This window comes from Aphelocoma coerulescens, chromosome 2, assembly GCF_041296385.1.
Source record: "Aphelocoma coerulescens isolate FSJ_1873_10779 chromosome 2, UR_Acoe_1.0, whole genome shotgun sequence".
In the NCBI taxonomy this organism is placed as follows: Eukaryota; Metazoa; Chordata; class Aves; order Passeriformes; family Corvidae; genus Aphelocoma; species Aphelocoma coerulescens.
The window spans coordinates 8,044,501-8,065,798 of record NC_091015.1 but is presented as its reverse complement, the minus strand read 5'-3'; the positions used below and the strand labels follow the sequence as shown (position 1 = coordinate 8,065,798).

The following is a 21,298-nucleotide window of genomic DNA, read 5'->3' as shown; positions in this document are numbered from 1 at the left end:
TTGACTGGGATTATTCTCACAGTTACTAAAAAACAGCTCATTGTCTCAAATTAGAAGTCTAATTAGAAGCCTAAACAATGGCTAAATAAGACTAACCAAATTGCATTTTTTACGATTTGTATTTATTTTTTCAGTATGGGTTGTAGTTCAGGGATGAGGTCTAACACAGTCTTTTGCATGAGAATGCTACATTTACCCAGAAGTTCTTATCTTTATCTATACTTTGTGGAACATGATGGTGATGATTAATAATCACTGTGACAACTAAATTAGATGTCTGTGTTGATGAGAAACATACCCAAATATTTCATCTTATATTGACAACTAGAGATGCTGAATTTTAGAAAAAAATATAGAAAATGACCTTTATGAAATACAGGGAAAGATTAAGACCCTTAAGAATAGCTTGCAAAGGATGAGAAAACAGGTAAACTCCAGCTAGGATCTGCTGTTATGCAGATCCTGATGCAATTAATAAAATTTTCAGTCATTTTCAGAGATACTAAGTATCACAGTTACTGAAATTGTCCAAAGAGAAAACTTGCTTCACTTAATGAATTAGTTTATTCACGCACTTTGGTTTAGATCATAATATTCTACAATTTATCTTAACAAGCCTGACAGATGCCATGAGCCAATACCAAGTTCACTTTTGGAGGCAGTCGTGTGATTTTTTTTTTCCCCTTATGTTCAACTGGAACACTGCAGCACAAGTCTGCAGGCGACCACTTCTACCAGTGCCCCTTATTATCATGGATTTGCCTGCTCATTCTATCACCTAACAAGTTCTGAAGGCCTTGGGAGATGTAGATCACAATGTGGTAAGCTCAGAACACCAACTCAAAGGTTACACACAGCAGCAGAGAGATGTGTACTTGCAGCACACTTAAATGAGTCCTGCCAGCAGACAAGGAATGAACATCCTGAGGGACTCTAACACATCCCTGCAACAGCCCTTGGACAGATACACTAATTCCAACTATGCCAGAATTAAACACAGAAAAGATGACTGACAAACTCTATTACCAACACACTTGCAGTTAGAAGAATGCTTAGCGGAATATTCACTGTCAGAATATTCAGGCAACTTGATCTCAAATATAATCCGTAACCTTCCTTTCTGAAACTCAACTCAAGAAATTAGCAATGATCCTAGGAAGTCAGTCCCTTCTTAAAGGGTAAGCTTGAAAATCAAGGGCCAAGAGCCCTGAGGTTCTATGACAACTGCAGATCAGTCTGTCAACAGGCTAGAGGTAGACCCATAAGCAAGTTATAACTACTGTTAAATTCTAAACAAAAATACCCTTGCAGCTAGAGGAAGATAAAGGCCCTGTGATGATTAAAAAAATATCTGCATTAGAAGTCAGGTTTAACTCAATTTAGTTGTACAATGACCCAACAGTACAGACTGAGAAGGACAGCAAACTCCTTACCAGGATGAAAACAGGGGCAGTTACATCCCCTTCTCCTCAGCTTTAAGAGTACCTTATATACAGCATCCTAGAGAGTGGGGATATATATGTGAAGTATAGTACATACAATGACCTACAGCATGTAATGAGGACATTCAGCATATGGAACAGGCAAGACATGATCAAGATGAACACAGGACAATGCCTACTGCTAATGATTTTCATCCCATTAGTTTAATAAGCCCCGTATAGATTTCTCCAACAAACAACAGGATTGCCAAGGAAAAAAGAAAAAGGCAAGGCAAGCAAGCATTGTGCCTACAGAATCAACTGGGAGAAAGTACACATCCTTCAAAGTTCAAACCATTATAATTTTCACATCCCGTGTCTGGAAGCAACATTATCTGTAGGTGAAAAAGCAGAAAAACATGGAGCAGCCTTTTCCCTAGATAAACTATTAAGTTTCAAATGTTTTGGGTAGAAAACTTCACAGCATGAAGAAATGGTGCATCATGCGAGTACATGGCTCCTCCTTTTACAGGAGGCTGCAGAATACAAAAGGCCAGAGATGCACTTGGTTCTGTGGGGGTGGCTTTTTTTTCGTGCCAGGTTTTGAAAGTTTGTTTTCTTTTTTATTTTTTTTTTCAAGTGGAAATTCTCATCCATCTTTGAACAGCTTGGACACAACGCATTTCATTGAGATCTGAAGGCAGACTGGCCTTAGCTGTAGGTTTTTCTTCTGCCTGAAGGTCCAAGGCAGCTTTGATGGAAAGCACCAAAAGAAAACGTTACAGGCTGCTTTTCTGAATCTAGCTGAAGGGCACCAGCAAGAGAAGCAGCAGCCCCACATCCTTCTTCTGGGGAACCCAGAATGGCACTGTTGACTTAGGAAAAGACAGCAAAGACACACTCTAAAACAAGGGATTAAACTTTCCATTGAAATTTTATTCCTAGTATCAGTAGCTTGCTTTTCGTATAGTGAATTAAAAAAAAATTTAAAACCCCATGTTTTTTCAGAGGTCTGCAGCCTTAATTGCCAATTAATAGAACTAAATGCTGAGTCATAAGAACCAGACACTGTTAATGTTCTGGTTGGCTCCCAAGGAACAAAAAAGGAATCATGCAACCAGGCTCACTTGTGTGTCTCAGTAAAATGGGTGCAAGAACAGAGCAATCAAAATGGTTTGATCTGTGGCATAAACACAGATCTATTCAGCAGGCTTGCCTTTATTTTTTTATGCTGTAACATTAAAAACATAAGAGACTAGAATAATTCGTCCAAAAATTTATGCCAAGTGTTTGCAAAAGGTACAGCCAGAGCCAAATTGCATCATTTAGCTGCTTGTGTTCAAACCCACAAAATATCTGAATTAAAGGGTACCTACATATACACATTGTACATTTCACATTGCTGATAACATCACCTCCTGAACCCGAGGAAGGTATGAGACACCCTACAAAGCACAGGTGCTGTACATCTTGGACAAACAGGGAGAGACTGAAGAACAAGGTTACAAGTTACTCCAAGAAGCACACTGCCCTCTTGCCAACTTCCAAATGGAAAAAAACCAAAACTTGTGATAAGACTCTTCTAAGCACAAAACAGGAGGCACCATTACAAAATTTTGGAAGACAAGCTATCTCAAATGAAGAAAAATCAAATTGAGTCATCTTCAATTTTTTAGGTAGCTTAATTCCAAAAAGATAAAAATGTTCAGATACATTTGATCTAGTAACTTAATGCAGCAACTCCTTTCTATATTGTAAGCCTTGTTAAAAAGGACAGCAACATAAAATCTAGCAACTAAATTTCACAATTTACTGGATTTGGAAAAATGGTATATGAAGGTTTTCTTTCAAGTACATCAAGGACATTAACATTAACCCCAATATAAGTACTAACATCAGCAAACCTATGATTATGCAGTGCTCTACTAATTTCCTTCCTGTTCTGAGCTCCAATATCCATTTCCCCTAAAGATACATCACCTTTCTCCATTCTCCCTCTTTAACCTCAAAAATGCTTAATACTGCCTTAATTCCTCTTATCCTAAGCTGACTTCAACAGGAGCAGCATTAGGCCCACGTCATCCAGACTTCCTATTTCAATGACAAAATGATCTTTCAGACTGAGGATATACAAGTTTAAATCCTGGGGAGTAAGAGCTATTCTGAACAGGAATTTAAGGTCAGTATTTTGCAGCCTCACAGGAACAGGAACACAAGCATTCCATTAATACACAGTTTTTAATCTTCTAGTCACTCATGTTGCAAACCTTTCAAATATCTATATTTAAGGTGAGCAAAACTTCTAACAGCCAATATTGTTATTTTTTGGTGCTTCCTGAATGATAGGACACTCACAAATACAGCCACTGACTCTTTAAGAAGAAAGATGCAAAGAGAAGTCTTAATTTTCCAGTTGAGGACACTTGCAAAATAACCTGCCCAATTCAGTTATGTGCCATACAGCTAGAAAAGGTGACAGAACTTAACTCTTTCTCATTGTCATCGAAAGCAAAAGAACAGGATGAAGTCAGCTAATTACCAGAAAAAACACAGAAAAGAAGACTGGAAAACATTACAATCTGCCTAAGGAGAGATATGTAATAACCTACATTACAACAACAGTGAAGAATATGATTAAATGCTTGTAAATGAACATTCTTAGTGCACCATTCCCATCTGTAGGAGTGACAATAAGCAGCAGCAAGACCACTGCAGTGGCACAGCAGAAGTGGGACAACTGCTACTACACTGTTTGCAGCACCAGCCTCTGTTCAGGTGTGCTTAGGAAGGAGGAGGTTCTGGGTGCACACATTCACACTCTCCGAATGCTTGCCAAATTTGTCTACAAAGGCTTTACTAGGAGACATCATTTTTTCCAATACAACTCTGTGTTTTTATCCTGCTTTGCAAAAACTTGCATAAAACGGGTATCAGATTTTTATTCAATGACAGTTTTGACAGAGAAATGAAGAGAAAGCTTTATTTGTAATACACCAAGAATTCACACAAGTAAGATCAGTTCGTTTGATAACCACAGGCTAGAGTATGTTTAAAACGTAAAATGAAGACAACAAGATGACTGCTTTGGGGCTTTTTGGTTTTTTTTAGTTTTCTAGTTAATTTAATTAAAAATTTAAAAATATTCTTATCCTTTTCTAAATACTGCCAGAGATATTTTGGAATTGATGCTTTAATTTTCATACGACTACACTATGGAATAACTTCAAGATGTTTTAGATGGGGAGGCCTGTGGCTGATTTTTCAAGACTTAGCTTGCTAGTGGCCTGAAAGACAGAGGCTTCTCTATGAGGCACTGCAATTTCTGTGACTGAGATTATTCCAAGAGACTGAATTGAGGGGAAAGAGATTACTTAAATATTTTTTCCAAAAAAGGTGAAAATTAAAAGCTAAAAACCAGATTTTTTTTTTCATTTCCATTACAAAGCAAGTGCACAAGAGGTGAAACACTGGTAGCTTCGGGTTTCTTTTGTGCCTCATTCGTGGAAATTAGTTATGACCATCCCTAATTCAAGAAGAAGATGAAAAGCTAATCACGAGCAGCTTAAAAGGAAGACAGCATTACCACAATTAAAGCTTTCAACAGTTGTTGAAGAAAACCTGGTCCTTGAGACAAGACTCATGGGTAACTGTAACTATAAAGATTTACAGTTCTTCACAGAATAGCCTGACAAAGCACACAGGGTGCATTTAGCCATCATGCTCAAGATAAAAAGCACCATCAGTCCAATCCTACCCACTCTCTCCAACCAACAGAGCTCCCAGAGTCTTCTCTAGCTGCCATGAGACCTGTGCAGGGAAACGGTCATCTGTTCACACTACACAATCCCGTGGAGCTGAAAACACTGGCATCTCATTTTTTCATTTGTGCAGAGTACCAGCAGAGCAAACAGCATCACTTTCTCCAAAATGGAAAACTTAAAAGCATCTCCTATTGTACCTCACACAAAAAGGTTTCATAAAAGGGAGAGTTTCCTTTTCAAGAGCAAGAAGCTCCACGGACAGCACAGCTATGAACTTCTGCATGAATGCTCAAGGCCTAGTAGAGACTAAACAGCCTAAAGGAAAACAGCATGAGGAAGACAGCTCTCCAAATAGCCTACTTTTTTCTTTTGAGCCATACAGCATCATACAAAATGACAGAGAAGAGGCTTTTAGACTTAGAAAGAATAAGACTTAGAAGAGTAAGATCACCTGAAAATAAAATAAATTGTAATTCCCCAAGATAAAAATGGGCAAAATGAGTATTTCAGAGGATTGTATCACTGATCACCTTTACTGAAATTCTGCCTTTCCCTAGTAGAAATGACTCTTCTCCAGCAAAACAGATTCACCACAGCCCTGCCAACCTTCCAGACCTTTTATATCAATGGAGACTGTTTCTGCTATTGCATTAAAAGAGAAAAGTGCAATTCAGAAGGGAGGCCTCTAGTGGCACCAAAAAATATTTGGTGGATAATATACTAAGTGTGCTTTCAGTTCATAAATCAGACTAGAAAAGTTTTTTAAAGGCAAGAGCTTTGTTTCTTGTTGTTTGGTTGTTGGTCTTTTGCTTAAGAACAACAAAAACCCCCCTTACCTCTGGTTCAGATTTTCCTTCTGACTTTGCCTGGCCCACTGGTGTGATTGCTTTAGCTTTCATCTCAGGCCTTCCCTGGGAGTTCACACCACCAGTGACAGGCTTGGTGGCAGACATGGTGCTGGTAATGGGTTTGACCTGAGCAGCTGGGGTGGAGTTCCTCCTGTTGTTGCTCATCTCCATGGCGTGGGATGGGGCTATTGGCAACTCACGCAAGTTACTGTTCCTGGGAGCAGTTGACTGAAGCTGCTGATTCGAACGCTTGACAATATTCTGTGATGGGGTACTCTGAAAAGCAGAAAGGAAAAAAACTGCTGACTTCCACCCCAAACCAGGCTGAAGCTGTTTTGGTTTCACATTTTCCTGATTTAGTTAAGTTTGGGAAAACAAGCTTTGTGAAAAAGCACAATATTTTTAATGTCAGAAAAAAAAAACCCAGAAATTAGAACGCTTTAATAATCTATTTTTCTAATTAAAAGCAAAACCTCATCTCACTTGTTTAACACCATTCTGAGAAATTGGCTTCACTGTGTGATTTGCTTTCCTAATCAAAGCAACTATGCTAAACTATAGTTACATTGTCTTGAGCACTGCTACAGACTGTTGTGCTACCAAACCTACCAAGATGCAGAATATGCTGCATGGGAGGAAGCTCACAGACAGGAGAGGCACTATCTGAACCAGAAAACTGATTTGCAGTGGTACAGAGAGGCCTTCACGTTGAAAGCGCGTCAGAGAATTAGGCTCCCACACAATCACAGACTACCAGCAGTTGTAAAGTCTTATTAAGCAGATCTATCCTTCATAACCCCTTCATTGCTAGTTCTTGGGAAATTGCAACATCTCCTATTGGATCCGAATCAAAAAGAACACTGAAGACAAGAGGAGAAAAGATATACATGGTATTTTTCAATGTAGATTATAAAACAATCGAGGCAGAAAATGAGCAAGAAATGGTGAAAGTAGAGGAAAGAGCAGGAAGGGAATAAATAGGACTGAAAAACCACACTGGTGAGTTTTGAAATCTGTGCTTACGTGCCTGCTTCCCATGCAGGACACTGATATATGTGACACTTACATGCCTTGGCTTCATTGGACCCTGTCGTGGCTGACACTGCATCCTGTTGTTATTTGGCTGCTGCTGCGTGGCTTGCATGTGAGGCCTGAACTGTGGCTGGTTCATGGGCATCAAGGGCTGCGGAGGCCCTTGGAGATGGTGATGGTGTTGCTGCTGCTGCTGCTGGTGATGGTGCTGCTGTTGCTGCTGGTGATGGTGCTGCTGAGGCTGAGGTTGTGGCTGAGGCTGTATTGGAGGATGCATGGGACCCTTCACATGAAGAAAAAAATATTTTAGTTTCAAGGTAATAAATTCCTGAAAAGCAGATCCAGCCTCCCGAGTCCTTAGAACTATAAGCAGCTACAAATGAGGTTAAACCTAAATCATACAGAGTAAAAAACAGACTAACAGAAACAGTGTAAGGTTGTTCTACACATAAACCTGTGTAAGGCAGCAGCTGAAGTGCAAACAGACAAACTCAAGGGTTCCTGCCCGCTACACTGTTTTCTAACGACGTTTATTCTGCCCCTCTGCACATCCCCAAAGCGCTGCCCCACTTGAGCGGTGCCGCAGCCCCACGGCCCCGCTGCTGCAGAGCTCCGTGCCCGGGCGGGGGCCGCTGCCGGCAGAGGGCGCTGCCGCCCCGCAGCACCCGGGAACACGGGCCGGGCACCGACCGGGATAGGGCTGGAGAGAGACCGGGATATGGGCCGGACAGAGACCGGGACACGGGCCGGGCACCGACCGGGAAAGGGCCAGAGAGAGACCGGGATATGGGCCGGACAGAGACCGGGAAAGGGCCGGACAGAGACCGGGACACGGGCCGGACAGAGACCAGGACACGGGGCCGGACAGAGACCGGGACACGGGCACAATAGCGGGACACTGCAGCAGGGAGAAGATCCATCACTCCCCAGGCACAGCAGTAACGGCGTTACAGGGCCATACCCCTCGGACCTGCAATCCCAATGGCTGTGGCTCTGTTCCCCCCCGGCCCCGTACCTGCATACTGGGCTGCGCGTGCGGGGACAGGAAGGGCTGTCCCGGCGCCTGCAGGAACTGCTGCCGCGGGGGGATGAAGGGCCGCGGGGTGGCCGAGCCCGGCTGGTTGAAGTGCAGGATCCCCACCGGGCCCTGCGGCTGCATGCTGGGCCGCACCGGCCGCTCCCGGGGATACACGGGCTGCTGTCCCTGCTGGTTAAAGGCGGGCCCGGGCGGGCTGAACGGCATCGGGCTCTGCGTAGGAACGGGATGGGCGCTGTTAAGAAGCGGGGGAGGCGGTGGCGGTGGGGGGCTTCGCTGCTCAAACAAGGGGTGACCTGGGAACCTCGGATCTGTGGGAATGAAAGAACTGATTAGATGACAACCTCCCTGGGACACAAACATTTCAGAAACATAGAGCTCTATTCTGTTTTGGAAAGTAACCTGAAATTTGCAGAATGCAAAACTGTATGGGATGTTTTAATTATATGAGTTACCCTCAAGGTTATGTTTCTCTTGTTCCTGCCACTTGTGTATAAAAGGAATTGATCCATGAAAGACCAGCACAACTGGTACTTTGCTGGAATCAGCAATACCTTTTGGAAATTCTACTTTAATAAAATCAATGAAGGATTCCAGTGATTATAGTTTAAACCACAGAAGAACTCATAAAACATTGATACCATCATTATACTATGACCAGGTACACAGCACATTTTTACATATCATATGTGTGTAAAATGTCTGTAATATGCTATATACATACACATTACATATATATGGCATAAACATAAACATACACTTACTCTCTCTCTTTGGTTTGCTAGGCTTTATCACTGTAGCTAACCTTAACAGATTTCTTACATTACACAAAGAGTCCAGGTGGTTTTAAGAGTTACTAATGGAAACCCAAGTGTATAGAGAGTACTTATCCAAAATATAACAAAGTGCAACAACTTCATTGCTACAGCCACTTAGATATTAATTACTTTTGTGTCTATATAAATATCCAGATTCATGGCAGTTACAGGTGAAGACATATTAAAAAAAAAGGTAAAAATCCATATAAAAAAAAGTAAAAATATACACAACAACCAGAATTTTTGGCATGTACCAGCCTGGCTACATCAAAAGGATCTTACAGCCTTCAGGTTCTTCTGAACACTTCACATTGCAGTTTATGCAGTCACAGTGCAGAGTCACCTTACAAAAGGTGGGTGTTATTTGTTAATGGGATTGGAAATGCTTACCTGCTATGAAGAAAGGATCTCTGTCCTGAGGAGGCGGAGGAGGGAGTGGTGGAGGTGGTGGGGGTGGCCCTCTCCACTGGTCCTGGATTGGCAGCCTTGGAGCTTGTGAGAAGTTGGTAGGAACTGGTCCAGGTGTATGCTGCTGGAAGTCTGGAGGGCCCTATTTAATAAGGCAAAATTAAAATTAAGGTTACCATGCAGAAATGTAGTATTGTCTGCTGTAACTTTTTTTTCTTAAAAATACAATTGCTGTACGAATTATCTCCTATCACCTGTACAAACTGACAGCCCTGACTGAGTCATTCATTCACAATGGAAGATATATTAAACCCGAGTACAGTATCTTGAAATGAATTCACAACGTTTTAATAATCAGTAGCACCACAGGAATGCCATTTCTTCTCAAGCTTATTGAAATCCATGCAATTATTGACCTTCTTTCCCATTAATCCAAAAAAATCTGAACGTCTACTTTAGAAGACATTCTTGACATTTATCTTCTTAAACCATATTATTCTTCATCATCAATTTAGCACAATGTAAGCTACAGAAGTGAGCAGCTTTACTTAAAAAAAAAAAGGGGGGAGGAGGGAAGGACAATTTATGGCACCCAGAAAATTAAAGAAATCATCTTTCTAAGAGAATTAAGAGGAGAGTAACATTTCTGTCTATTCACAGTTTAGCATCTGAAGCATTATAAGAAAGAGTACAAAATTTTCTTTCCTCTAGTAAGGCACTGGATTTTTTTCTTTTTTAATGCCTTTGCATATTGCAGGAGGCAGTATATTAATACAAAAGCAGAACTCTGCAGAAGACACATTTAATTGAGTAATTCACACTTATTTTTTTCTTTTATATCAAAAGTTGACAAAACATATTGGCAACCTCTGATACACAGAATAAGCTTTGCTTCCCATAAATCATATTCTCAACCACTTCCTTATTATGTGAGTAAATCAAGTAAGTAATGAAAATAATCTGTGAACATCCTTGCTTCCCTCATTATAAGGATTGTGAAACGAGTGATGGGATCTGTTCTGTCTACATGTAAGGCTCACCTTGAAGCTTAAACTTACATTGCTGAAGACAAGCTTTTCAAAACAGATTCCACACCAAAAACTCCCTGCTAGGCTGAAGTATGGTCATCAGGAAAGGGCCAAACAACTAAGCTGCAGTAGCTTATCTTTTATCTGTTGAGCTGCCCTCACCAAGGGTACATACAGTCTCACTCTAACATATTTGTACTGCACAAAGACTAGAATTTTAGGATAAGAATTTCTCGCACAGCAAAGATGGCCCTGGAAACTGGACTGTACTCGCTATCAAAGCAGCACAAAACAGCTGCTTTACAGTGTTCTACCAGCACAATACAACTGGGATTGGCAAGGCCCAAGTAAGTAGATGAGAGGCACCAAGGATCAGATCCATTATTAAATCTGTGGCCTTCCTGAAAACACCTGAACAGGGATATGTGAGATACTAAGACCTCTTATTTGGAAGCAAGACTGTGACTACTTATTTTATGTCATTATACAGCCACCAACTATAAATACATTATCTTTCCTAGAGATTAAAGGGTCTATATCCCCTTGCCAGTGCTTCCAGTCAGCCAGTCTCCTGTGGGTATTTCATTTAGTGAAAAGACATTATATTACACTCAAGCATGACAGTCCTCATAAAATACACACTTTGTAGGAGGAGCTGCTACACTTCTGAAAGTGAACAGTTACACCACACAATACTCCTGCCACCTTGGAAGTGACTACTGCCTTTGAATTTCACACACTGTCTGCAGACAACAGTTAGAGCAAGGGGGAGCTGTTTGGGATGGAAAAAGTGACATTTATTTGTTCCATGGAAACCTTTTCAGGCTTAGCTCAACAAGGATGTTCACTGCATTGCTCTTCCCTCATGTTCAGCAGGACAGGACTGGCTGCCTGCCAAAAGAGCAACTGAAAACAAGCCTTGAGGATCCTGACCCTCCACTCCCAAAACACATCTCCAGCACCACTGCACATAGGAGCTGCCAGAGGTACTTTCAAACTAAGGTTAAATGCATTCCCTCATCTCAGAAGCCTCGGTGACAAAAGCCTATTTCTCAAAAGTACTGCTCTTACAGCAATCCCAGGGAACACACAGCCTTTCCACATGCTGCACATCCTTGAGGGAGGCACCCAGAAAACCAACTCATTTTTAGCTATTTATTTATTAGTTTATCACTGGACAATGCATAAGGTCATTGCAACAGTTCAACAGGGCAGTTGCACACAAGATGGTTTGAATCTCACATCTGATTTACAGCACGTAGTCACACACACATCTTGCATCTTGGGACAGAACATGGTCTTGACAGACAATCTTTTTTCCCCATTTTCAGAGAGCTTGGCTTGGAAGCTCTCAAATTCCTCACATTTTACCCTAGACAAATGCCTATACATATCTTGGTCATTTGTAAATTAGCCAGAAAAAAAAAATTACGTGGAAACTTACTGAAACCCGGGCTAATAAATCTTAAGTGTCGCATATCTGCCACCCGAGCTGAAGAACTGGCAGCAGCAATGATCTGTCTGGGCTTGGTTCCAAGCACCAAATGGCACTGCAGTGATCACAGTCTCCTCTACCTGCTTTTTCCAAACTCCATGTATTCTGCCCTGGTTGAGGTAACAGATCCTAATCAGTCTCTCCCCTCACTCCCAAACTTCAGTTTTAGTGCTAGGCTGGAAGGTAACAGGCTTAGGCTACAAAATAAGCAGCCAACTCTGTTTCTCCAACCACATTTGAAACCTGGTCTCAAGCATCTTCCTCAATATTAATTCCTTGCCAAATTTGCCTTACTGTCTCCTGGTCCTGCTCACTCTTCAGATACATTCTCTCATCCCCATCATGTTTTTCACTCTGCCACTTTCACTCCTAATCCCAGCATGGATCCAGCTTCCAGACTGCAAACTGGTGAGCTTGTGTTGTGGCAGCTGGTCAAGAGCTCCTATGTGTCCCACTCAGCCCCTGATTCCTTGCCTGTACACTTAAATCAGGCCATTTCCCCTCTCTTTCCTGCCAGGGAAGCAGCAGGCACAGGTTGAAAAAAATCTGGTATTTGTATTTTAAATAAACAATTCTTTGTACCAGCCTTCCCCCTCTCCTGCCAACCTGTACCCTCATTATTATGCCCAGATCCATCTCCTCCTAAGGCAGCCCTGAATTGCAAATGCATGGCAAGTCCTATTGAATTTCACACAGCTCTTATGTACTGAAACATCCTCAGTGCAGCCAAACTCAAGTTTCTTCCTTGGAAACTGAGCAATAATAAAACATTTCTAAATAACTCACTTGGGCACAACAGTATTTTTTCACTGTTTCAGTCTTGGAATGAAAGTATTTGGAAAATTTCAACCAAAAGGATTTCAAAAGAGGCCAGCAACCAGCACAACATCTTGGTTTAGGCCACCAAAGTCTGTTAGTATTACACACACTGAGCACAGATTTGCACTTCCCATCATAAGAAAACAAACCTTCATGAAATAAGCTTTAGGTGAATTTTAGAACTGAGCAGTACATGGTCATTTCAGGTCTAAGAAAGGTCACACTTTCTAAAATACGATATTATAGTTCATTTACAAAAAAACTACACAAACTGCTAACCAGCAAGACATTTTACTGCTAAAAATAGTAGCAACGCTGATTTCAAGCTCCCTGTGATCTTCAGTACCAAAGGTGTCCATCCATCTTAAAAAACTGCCCTCTAAATACCTGCACTGATTTAACACAAAGTAACAGGTATCCAACTGTTATCCAAAAGCTGGTGGCAAAAAAATCCAACAAATGCTCACTAAGATACATTAAGAATTTTTTTCTCTAGTTTTATTAGTAGTATATTTCATATAAGTACATGCCACAACACAAGTTTGGGTCAAAATAACTCCAAGAAAAAGCAAGAATGAAATACCTGAAGTTTGGAACTCTTCCTATTGGCCTCTCTTTTTTCCATCCCTAGCAGTTAAGAATTCTGGGGTTTTTTCCAGTTTTTAAGTAAGAGTCCAGATTTTCTAACAAATACCTACTTATTTGATTGCTGAGCAGATTTTAACTTTATGTACATGACATTTTGAAAAACTACTAAATTATGACTGATCACATTTCTTGGCTGATAACCAAAGGCCAATCATGCAAAATTAATTGCAAAGACACTTGTTATTTGCTGAAAAACGAATTACCAATGTTTACTTCTAAAAAAAAAAAAAATTAGTTTTATTCTTTTCCTTCTTACAGTCATGACAGACTGACCTCCACTTCTCTCCTAAACCAGCTTTGCTCCTATATCCCTAAAGATAAAAATACTGCCCTAAATAACAGTAAAACAGGGAGGGGGAAGCATGTATTTTCATATCTTACATTGTTGAGATTTTTCTTCTGAAAAAGCTTCCAGGATAATTCCAATAGGAATTCAATTGTGTGGTTGATTCATATCACACACTACATGTGAAACTAAAACTTTAACGTTCAACTAGAGCTACTACTTACAGACACACATGAACTTTTTTAAAAAAAGAAAATATGTAAACTATGATGGGTATTTTTCTGAGTTATGAGGTGTTTGTCTATTATTCTCAAATGACATTACTTTTTTTTCCAATTCAATAGAAATACATTAATACTACCACTTCAACTTTTACTTATGCCAAATTCTAATTGTCCTAAAACCAGTACAAAGTAATGTAACAGTTCTCCACTGCTTAAAGCTTTTGAGGGTGGGCTTGGCTTTTTGGTGGGTTTTTTTGTGCTTAACAGTAAACTATAATTTTAGAAGTGGATTATTTTACCATTAACGTTAAATTCTACACTCAGCAAGTATTTGTTGCTAATAACCCTCAACTGCCCTCTGGTATTTGGTAGAAAAGACCACTCAGAGCTATTTAACTTCAAAAATTAATGAAGAGCAGGTGCAAAAGCCAGGTTTCATAATGGTCTATTTTTGATAAAATAAGCATACTGTAACATAGATGCATAATAAATCTTTATGTGCACAGTAGTTACTCCCATTTTTCATGGTTTTGCTATCCAGACAGTTTCAAATTACACCCAACTATTCAGTACACACATCAGCTAAGACTCCCTGCAAAAAAAAACATTTTAACTATTACTTCACCATTATTAAATCTTTCAGGAAACCTCCCTACTCAGTGTTCAAAACCACCTATTTTCAAGCTAACAGGTTTCAACCTAAGAAAAGAAAATTGCAAATTTACATGATCAGCCACTGCTCCAAGGTTCTGCATCTCAGCCCAACATTGGGGCCAACTCTGACACTGGGGGAAAGGACAAAATATTTATGTGCCTTTCCAGTGAGATCCCACAAGGTTGGTTCACATTCATACAGAAATGGTTACCATGACAGCTACCAAACGTCCGTAAGAACAACCCAGCAGAGGTCTGTATTTTTTCCTGTTTTTAAGGAATGCTCTGGACTCCGTAACTTAATTTATCCTCATGCAATTTTATTTCAAAAATTCAAAAAGGGAAAAAAAGTTGGTGTGAACAACCAAGAACTGAGGTCTAGAAGGAAATTACATTGGAAATAGGATTCTGTGTAGATTTCTAAAGAGAACACCATCACAGACGTTTTAGAAATACTTCAAAGGAGAAGACAACAGAACAGTGAAGTGCTACTGACAGGTATTTTGTCTTAAATCTTTAATTTTGTGAAGTTTACCAAAAAAATGTACCCACTCTTCCTCCCACACACACCATAATTTCCTACACTTCAGACTGACATTTTTATACAATTCTGAATAACTGCAAGTCGTACAATCTCCCTTTTTACTAATTTCAATTACTCAGTATAGTTAAGGCATAACTTACACCTTATCAATCACTTTTGGAAAAAAAAAGGCAATGCAAACTTGTGTCTACAATTCATTAGAGTTGTGAATAGCTCATTGAACATGACTTTCACACACTCAGGCAATCCCACCTTCTGAAAGAACATGAGATAAGGTTACTTTAATCCTTTCAAAGAACTGCACTATTTTGCCTTCCTTTTATCCCTTTAAATATCCTTCCTAGTTAAGAAATTAACATTTTCTCTCATACAATTCTTACACAAATTGTGCTTTTACTTTTCTGCATCTCTTGTTAATTACATGATGTTATCTGCAATAATCTATTCATGAAGCACAGATAACTTTGGTTACCAATAAAAGGGAAAACTTAGCATAAATTGCTTAGCACAAAGTTAATCTTATAAAGCAAGGAATAAAGAGGATCTAACAGCTATTATATGATTTATCAACTTCTCCAAAAGGGTCACTCCACTTTTTTTCATGAGACTAATTAAATACCTTAAGAATGTCATTGAAACTTCATGAATCTTTCAATAAAATACACCCTGCCTGCACAACATGTTTTCATTTATTAATCTCACTTAAAATGCAAAGAGCTAGGAGAACCCCATTGACAGTTAAGCAGGGCCATTCAGTTAATTCTTCTTATATGGTTTAAATGCAAAGAATAATGACCACTATAACCTATGACAATTAAAACTATAGCCATCTGTCACAAGATGTTAATCCTCTTATTTCAGCAGCCCCCAGACTTTTTAAAAAGCTTTCCTAAACTGCCTACTTTCTGTGAGAGGAACTGACTTTTCATCTTCTTGTGTAGGAAACACCACTCGTACCTTGGATATGGTTCAAAAATTTTCAAGTAGAAATATGTATCTATATGTTCCACAAAACACAGGTCTTCAAGTTTCACAGTACTTTGTTTTAGTCTGCATAGCACACAAAAAGGAATGACTCCTGGAAATTTTTTATCATAAAATTAATTTTAATATTTTTTAAATACGGTTTCAATGATTCAGTATTGTTCCTCTGAGGCCTATCACGTAAGTCCATCGTGGTGATCTAAAACCTAGCAAGCACCATGGCTTTTCCAAAAGATTTAGGATAAGATCACCTAATATAAAAGACACACCTTGAAGTCATGCCAATCACAGACAAAAAAGTTCAGAGTCCCCATAGAAGTCCAGACAACAGTTTTATGTTACCCATATGTGAATCTTTTTAAAGTTTCTGGAATTTTTTTCTGAGGGGAAGACGTATAAAGGTAGCCAAGCACTGGTACAAGCACATGGACTGCACAGATCCTGGCACTACAGGCAGATTGAGTCAGAGAGAATAATGGGCTGGTATTTTCAACTGAGCTGGAAGCAATTTTTAATATTATAATGTACCACACAACTTGGACAAGCTCCTCTTTGACACCACTCAACTCCAAGAGATAGAGTGTTGAGAGGCTCAGGCAGAAGTCCAGGTCATCTGTAAGAGAAGTCACCAATGCCCTATTTCACTGTTCAGGGTCTCAAAACAGAATTCAGCCAACATGGAAAACCAGTACAAGCAGGAGAGAAAGGCATGGAATCCCCTGTTATTTAAGCCAATTTATGATCAAATAGCTAAAATAAGTAACACAGGCAATACAGACAGAGATGGGTAACCCAAGCATACTGACAACCCCTAGTGGTGCAGGAGCCTAAAGCTAAAAATTAGAACTATTGTATACTAAAAGGTTTTATCAAGTTTCATCCAGTTTCAGGGCATCCCCGCAATACATCCAGTAGGAACTGATTCATGTTGCAAATGGAAACAAAAATACTCCCAACTTCAATGTGTTTCTAAGAGAAGAAACAAAGCAGAAGTGCCCACAAGCAACCACTTCTCCACAGGAGATCTTCTGCTTTAGAGAGTCCTTAATGAAATACAGACATAGAAAATGTATTGGTAACTAAATCCCAGCTCTAGATTTAAATTCCTAATTTAAAGTGCTGATGTGCAAAACAACCACACTCCCATCCATCTATTTTGTATGGATGAAGGAAGAGTGTTTCCAGCAGAGACAGGCCATAATGAGAAACAGTGTGACAGACAAGCTGTTGCAGCCTGCACAGACCGAAGGAAGAGTAAACCCAAACCTCTCAAACCACACACCTAAGGAATTTTTTAAACACTAAATTCTTAAACTAATTCATCTGGAAGATTCAGATTCACTTAAGTTTGCAATCCTCTGCAGAAGTGGGGTATAGAAGAGTGCACGATAATTTTTGTTTGGTGGCCTCTATCTTCATAAGATTAAATACAATGCAAATAGAAATTGGAGAAAGAGTGTAAGGGACATAAGTGTCATTTAAAATAATGAACTCTCCCTTAAGAGATGAGGATTTGATAATCATTTGTTAAAGGACAGTAAAATCCTTCTCCATATTTTCTGTGTTGAAAGCTAACAGTTTTATGGATGTGTAAAAAATTAAGGACCCAGAAACACTGGACCCCTCCTGCTCTCAGGATCAATGGGATAAGATCTAACAAAATTTACACCTTTCCCTTGGACTTCCCAGAGACTACTTGATGGAAGCATTATCACAGTGTTTATGTGTGTCTTGGTGGCCTACAAGTCAGAGAACTTCAATGCGACCTGAGGATGACGCTCCTCCCTTTATTAACAAAAAATGCTCAGGTTGCTACAAAAAAAGCCAAGAAGCAGCCAGATTTACAGAAGACAAAAATCAGAATTGCTGCTAACATGGACTTTGAAAATGACCTGATTATTTAGTAATCAATACCTGATTCACAACTTTTAATTCTGTAAGGAAATCTCATTTTTGAGGTGTTCTGCACATCTCTGACCTTACAAACACATTGATGTGAGAACTTTATATACTCAAGAGTTCCCAATATGCCTGCAGGTACTATTCATGTGTTGGGTAAGAAGGCCTGAACACTTTTTATTCATTTTTGGGTATCCTACAGTCAACCAATAATATCTCTCTGAATTGCCTCATTTTTTTGTGAACAGTAGTGACTTACTGTTTTATAATAAAATGGAGCTTTTTCCCTTTCACATTCTAAAGAATTAGCAAGAACTGAAGGCACAGAAGGTGAACAAATACCAGTTTACAGATTTACTTTTTTTTGTATTGTGATGACACAAATGTACTGAGTTATTTTTTAAAAGGACACTTTCTCATCTCAGTGAAATAGCCTAAGATAACTATACTATCACCTAATACTCTGTGGTATTATAATAGATACATTTTAGTTCTCTATTCAGTGTTTAAGCTCCAGACTACTCTTACAGAATTGTACTCAGCAGACTGTATATTTTAATTGGATTTCTTTACATGTCTTGATTTCTGCAAAGTAACTCTCTAACAGTACTTAACTAATGCCAAAATAGCATATGCATAATACTTTTACCTCTTTGCCTTGATAAAAATCTGTGCTTTGCTTACAATGCATTAAAAGCTCCACATTTCATTTATACAAATAACAAAGTACAACCTATATATCTAGATAAACAAAAACTTTTTTACTCTGAGGATGCCTGAGCACTTGCACCATCCTTGGAGGTATCAAAAGCCATCCACATGTGTTCCTGGCTTCAGGTGGCCCTGCTTGAACAGAGAGATGGACCAGGTGAGCTCCAGAGGTCCCTGTCAACCTCAGCCTCTGTGATTCTGTGTTTAGCAGGAAGTAAAGATGAGACTGAAGAAAATCTAGCATTATTAACACAGGGAAAAAAAAAAATCTGTAACTGTTTTTGCCTGGCTGTGCTAAACAGCAATCACCTAACAAGAATAAATGACAGTAACTATAAAATATAAATGCAGAAGTTTTCTGCTCTATTTTACTGTCTACAGAGCACACGCATGCTGGAGCCAGCATGACAAGTTAAAGGGTTACTGCATTTAGAAACCAGCTATTTCTCTCTTATTTAATAGCTGTTACCATCATGTTTAGCTGCTGCTGCTCCTCCTGCAGATGGGAATTCATTGATATGATTAAATTTGATGGTATGATAATGTATGGTAATCGTGATTAATCAGAAGCCCACTAGCAAATGGAGAATGTTGGGTATTATGTCACCTGCATTTTAAACTGCATTCCCTCTATGGCAGCCTGACAATACTTGACAGCTGGAGGGATCTCATGCTGCACTTGCTTCCTACTACTTATAGATCTGGTAAGAGAAAGAGCCCATCATTCCTTCACTATCTTAAGTGCTGTAATTAGAGAGCTTTGCAGTCAAGTTGTGAAAACAGTACCTGTTAAAAACCAAAGGCTTTTGCCAGCTGCTGAACAAGCTCTGTCTCACATCTGCAAGGGCTATAATCTGAAAGAAATGTAATTTGATGCAGCAGTCTCATTCAAACATGATTTGCATGAAATGCTGTGCAAAGCAGTGTCCAAGAAATGTCAATCAACACCACCTGATACCATGTATCCTGTTAAATGAAAACAAAATGCTTTCTACACTACCTGTGATCTGCCACTACTACACAGCAGTAGAGTGAAAATTTCATTTACTGTTACTCATTATAGTGAAGCCATAGCTAAAGCAGAATAATTGTGAGGAAGTAAGAGAATCATTTTCACATTGGCTTTTTACTTCCATTAACAGTTTGTCTCCATACGTACCGTTGCAAACACATGAGTTACTAAACATCAGTTTAAAATGACTGACTGTGGTCAGATGCAGGGATATTTATATAATAGTCTAAACTGTGAGTACTGCAGAATATGAGACCACATTAATAACAATTGCTACAAAACCCTTACTCACATGTAGCAACTCATGACTGAATTTGAAACAACTGGGAAAAAAATATCTACTCCCTATTCACATTTCCCACAACACACAGCAAACACTATTGCAAGGAGTTTTGTTTTCAAAGCGCTGCAAATTTCTGCCTCTACATCCTGTAGGAGGTGGTGCAGCCACAGACCCAGGCCCACTGTAATACCATTAAGCCAACCAATGTTTGGTTAAATGGTGGTGGGGTGATCCATGTCAGTCCAAGGATCACCCAGGAAAAAATAAGTAAGCTGTATTCTAATGTACCTTTTAGAATTAATTTGTATAGCACTAATACACTGCTTTCTTAAAAGAAATGTTTCAAGTAAGTGACCATGAAGGACAGCAACTTCTGTTTTGAGCAATGATTGGTCACTTGTTTAAAAACCTCTCACAGATGAAATCATAAAGAAGTATTTAAAAACAGTGTCTGGAACACAAACAACACTTGAAAGCTCAGAATTCAAACTACTGTTTCCAGAAGTGTTGGAAAAAATGAATCAAAGCTAATCAACTGCCTTTCACAGCATCCATTTGAGATGCCACCTAATGTGCTGGAGATCAAATGGCAGCATGCTGAATGAGAATATAAAGTTTACTAAAGTTTTTGAGGTTTAAGGGGGAAAAAAAAAAAATGTATGCTTTGAGATCAAGATTATTCTAAAAAGAAGTTCTAAGTTCCAAAAACAAATCATATGAAAACTCCCTGGGAATCAAAAAGACATACAACATATGCTATTCACAAGGGCCTGAGGTTAAGTCACCCTAATAAAGTCTTAAAAATACTGAATAAAACATAATTTATGTTTTATACTTCAACTTTTTCAGACATGAATCCAGCAGTTATCTGAAACACACCCACCCAGGGCATTAAGGTGTCCTATCAAAAGAAAAAAGCTTTGTGCACTAAAAAATAACAAAGCCTTCCTGGCACAAATTAGTCAGGTAGACACTAGTGCCATTGTATCTTGTGCTTGGTGCCACTTCAGACCATTCCCTCCGCTCTGAAACTCAAATTGACCAAAGTTGACCAAATGTGTCTGTGGGCTGGACACCTGCCCAGCTCACACCACACCCAGGGTAACAGCTTAAGAACAACAGCTAAATGAGAATTTATCCCAACTTCCTGAAAGTTTTCCTGGCAGAAGGCATAAAAGCTCCATTAACAGGCTCTGCTCTCTCTGCAGCAGCAGTTTCAGAGGAGGGTCTGGGTCACGGACAGAGGGGGAGTGGCCTCAGACCTGAGGAATCCCTTTCTGCCTTCAGCAGGGTGAGGCAGGCTCTTCCCAGCTTCCTTTTCTCCACAAACCTGGATACTAGGGATAACTCACAATTTCTGGCTGAAGAACGTTGACACCTTCCCTCT

The 21,298-nt window shown here is 39.6% G+C and overlaps 1 protein-coding gene across 5 annotated transcripts in view; it reads right to left on the bottom strand.

The window, feature by feature from the left end:
• The window catches only part of RBM33 (RNA binding motif protein 33), a 101,526-nt gene that overhangs the window by 35,642 nt on the left and 44,586 nt on the right, over positions 1-21,298 (bottom strand). For all 5 annotated transcript variants that reach the window (XM_069006399.1, XM_069006400.1, XM_069006402.1 and 2 more), the window contains exons 11-14: positions 9,307-9,466; positions 8,078-8,409; positions 7,097-7,345; positions 6,019-6,306 (exon numbers count right to left, since the gene is read on the bottom strand). In XM_069006399.1, the coding sequence (XP_068862500.1) occupies positions 6,019-6,306; positions 7,097-7,345; positions 8,078-8,409; positions 9,307-9,466 (1,029 nt within the window). The remainder of the gene's footprint in view (positions 1-6,018; positions 6,307-7,096; positions 7,346-8,077; positions 8,410-9,306; positions 9,467-21,298) is intronic.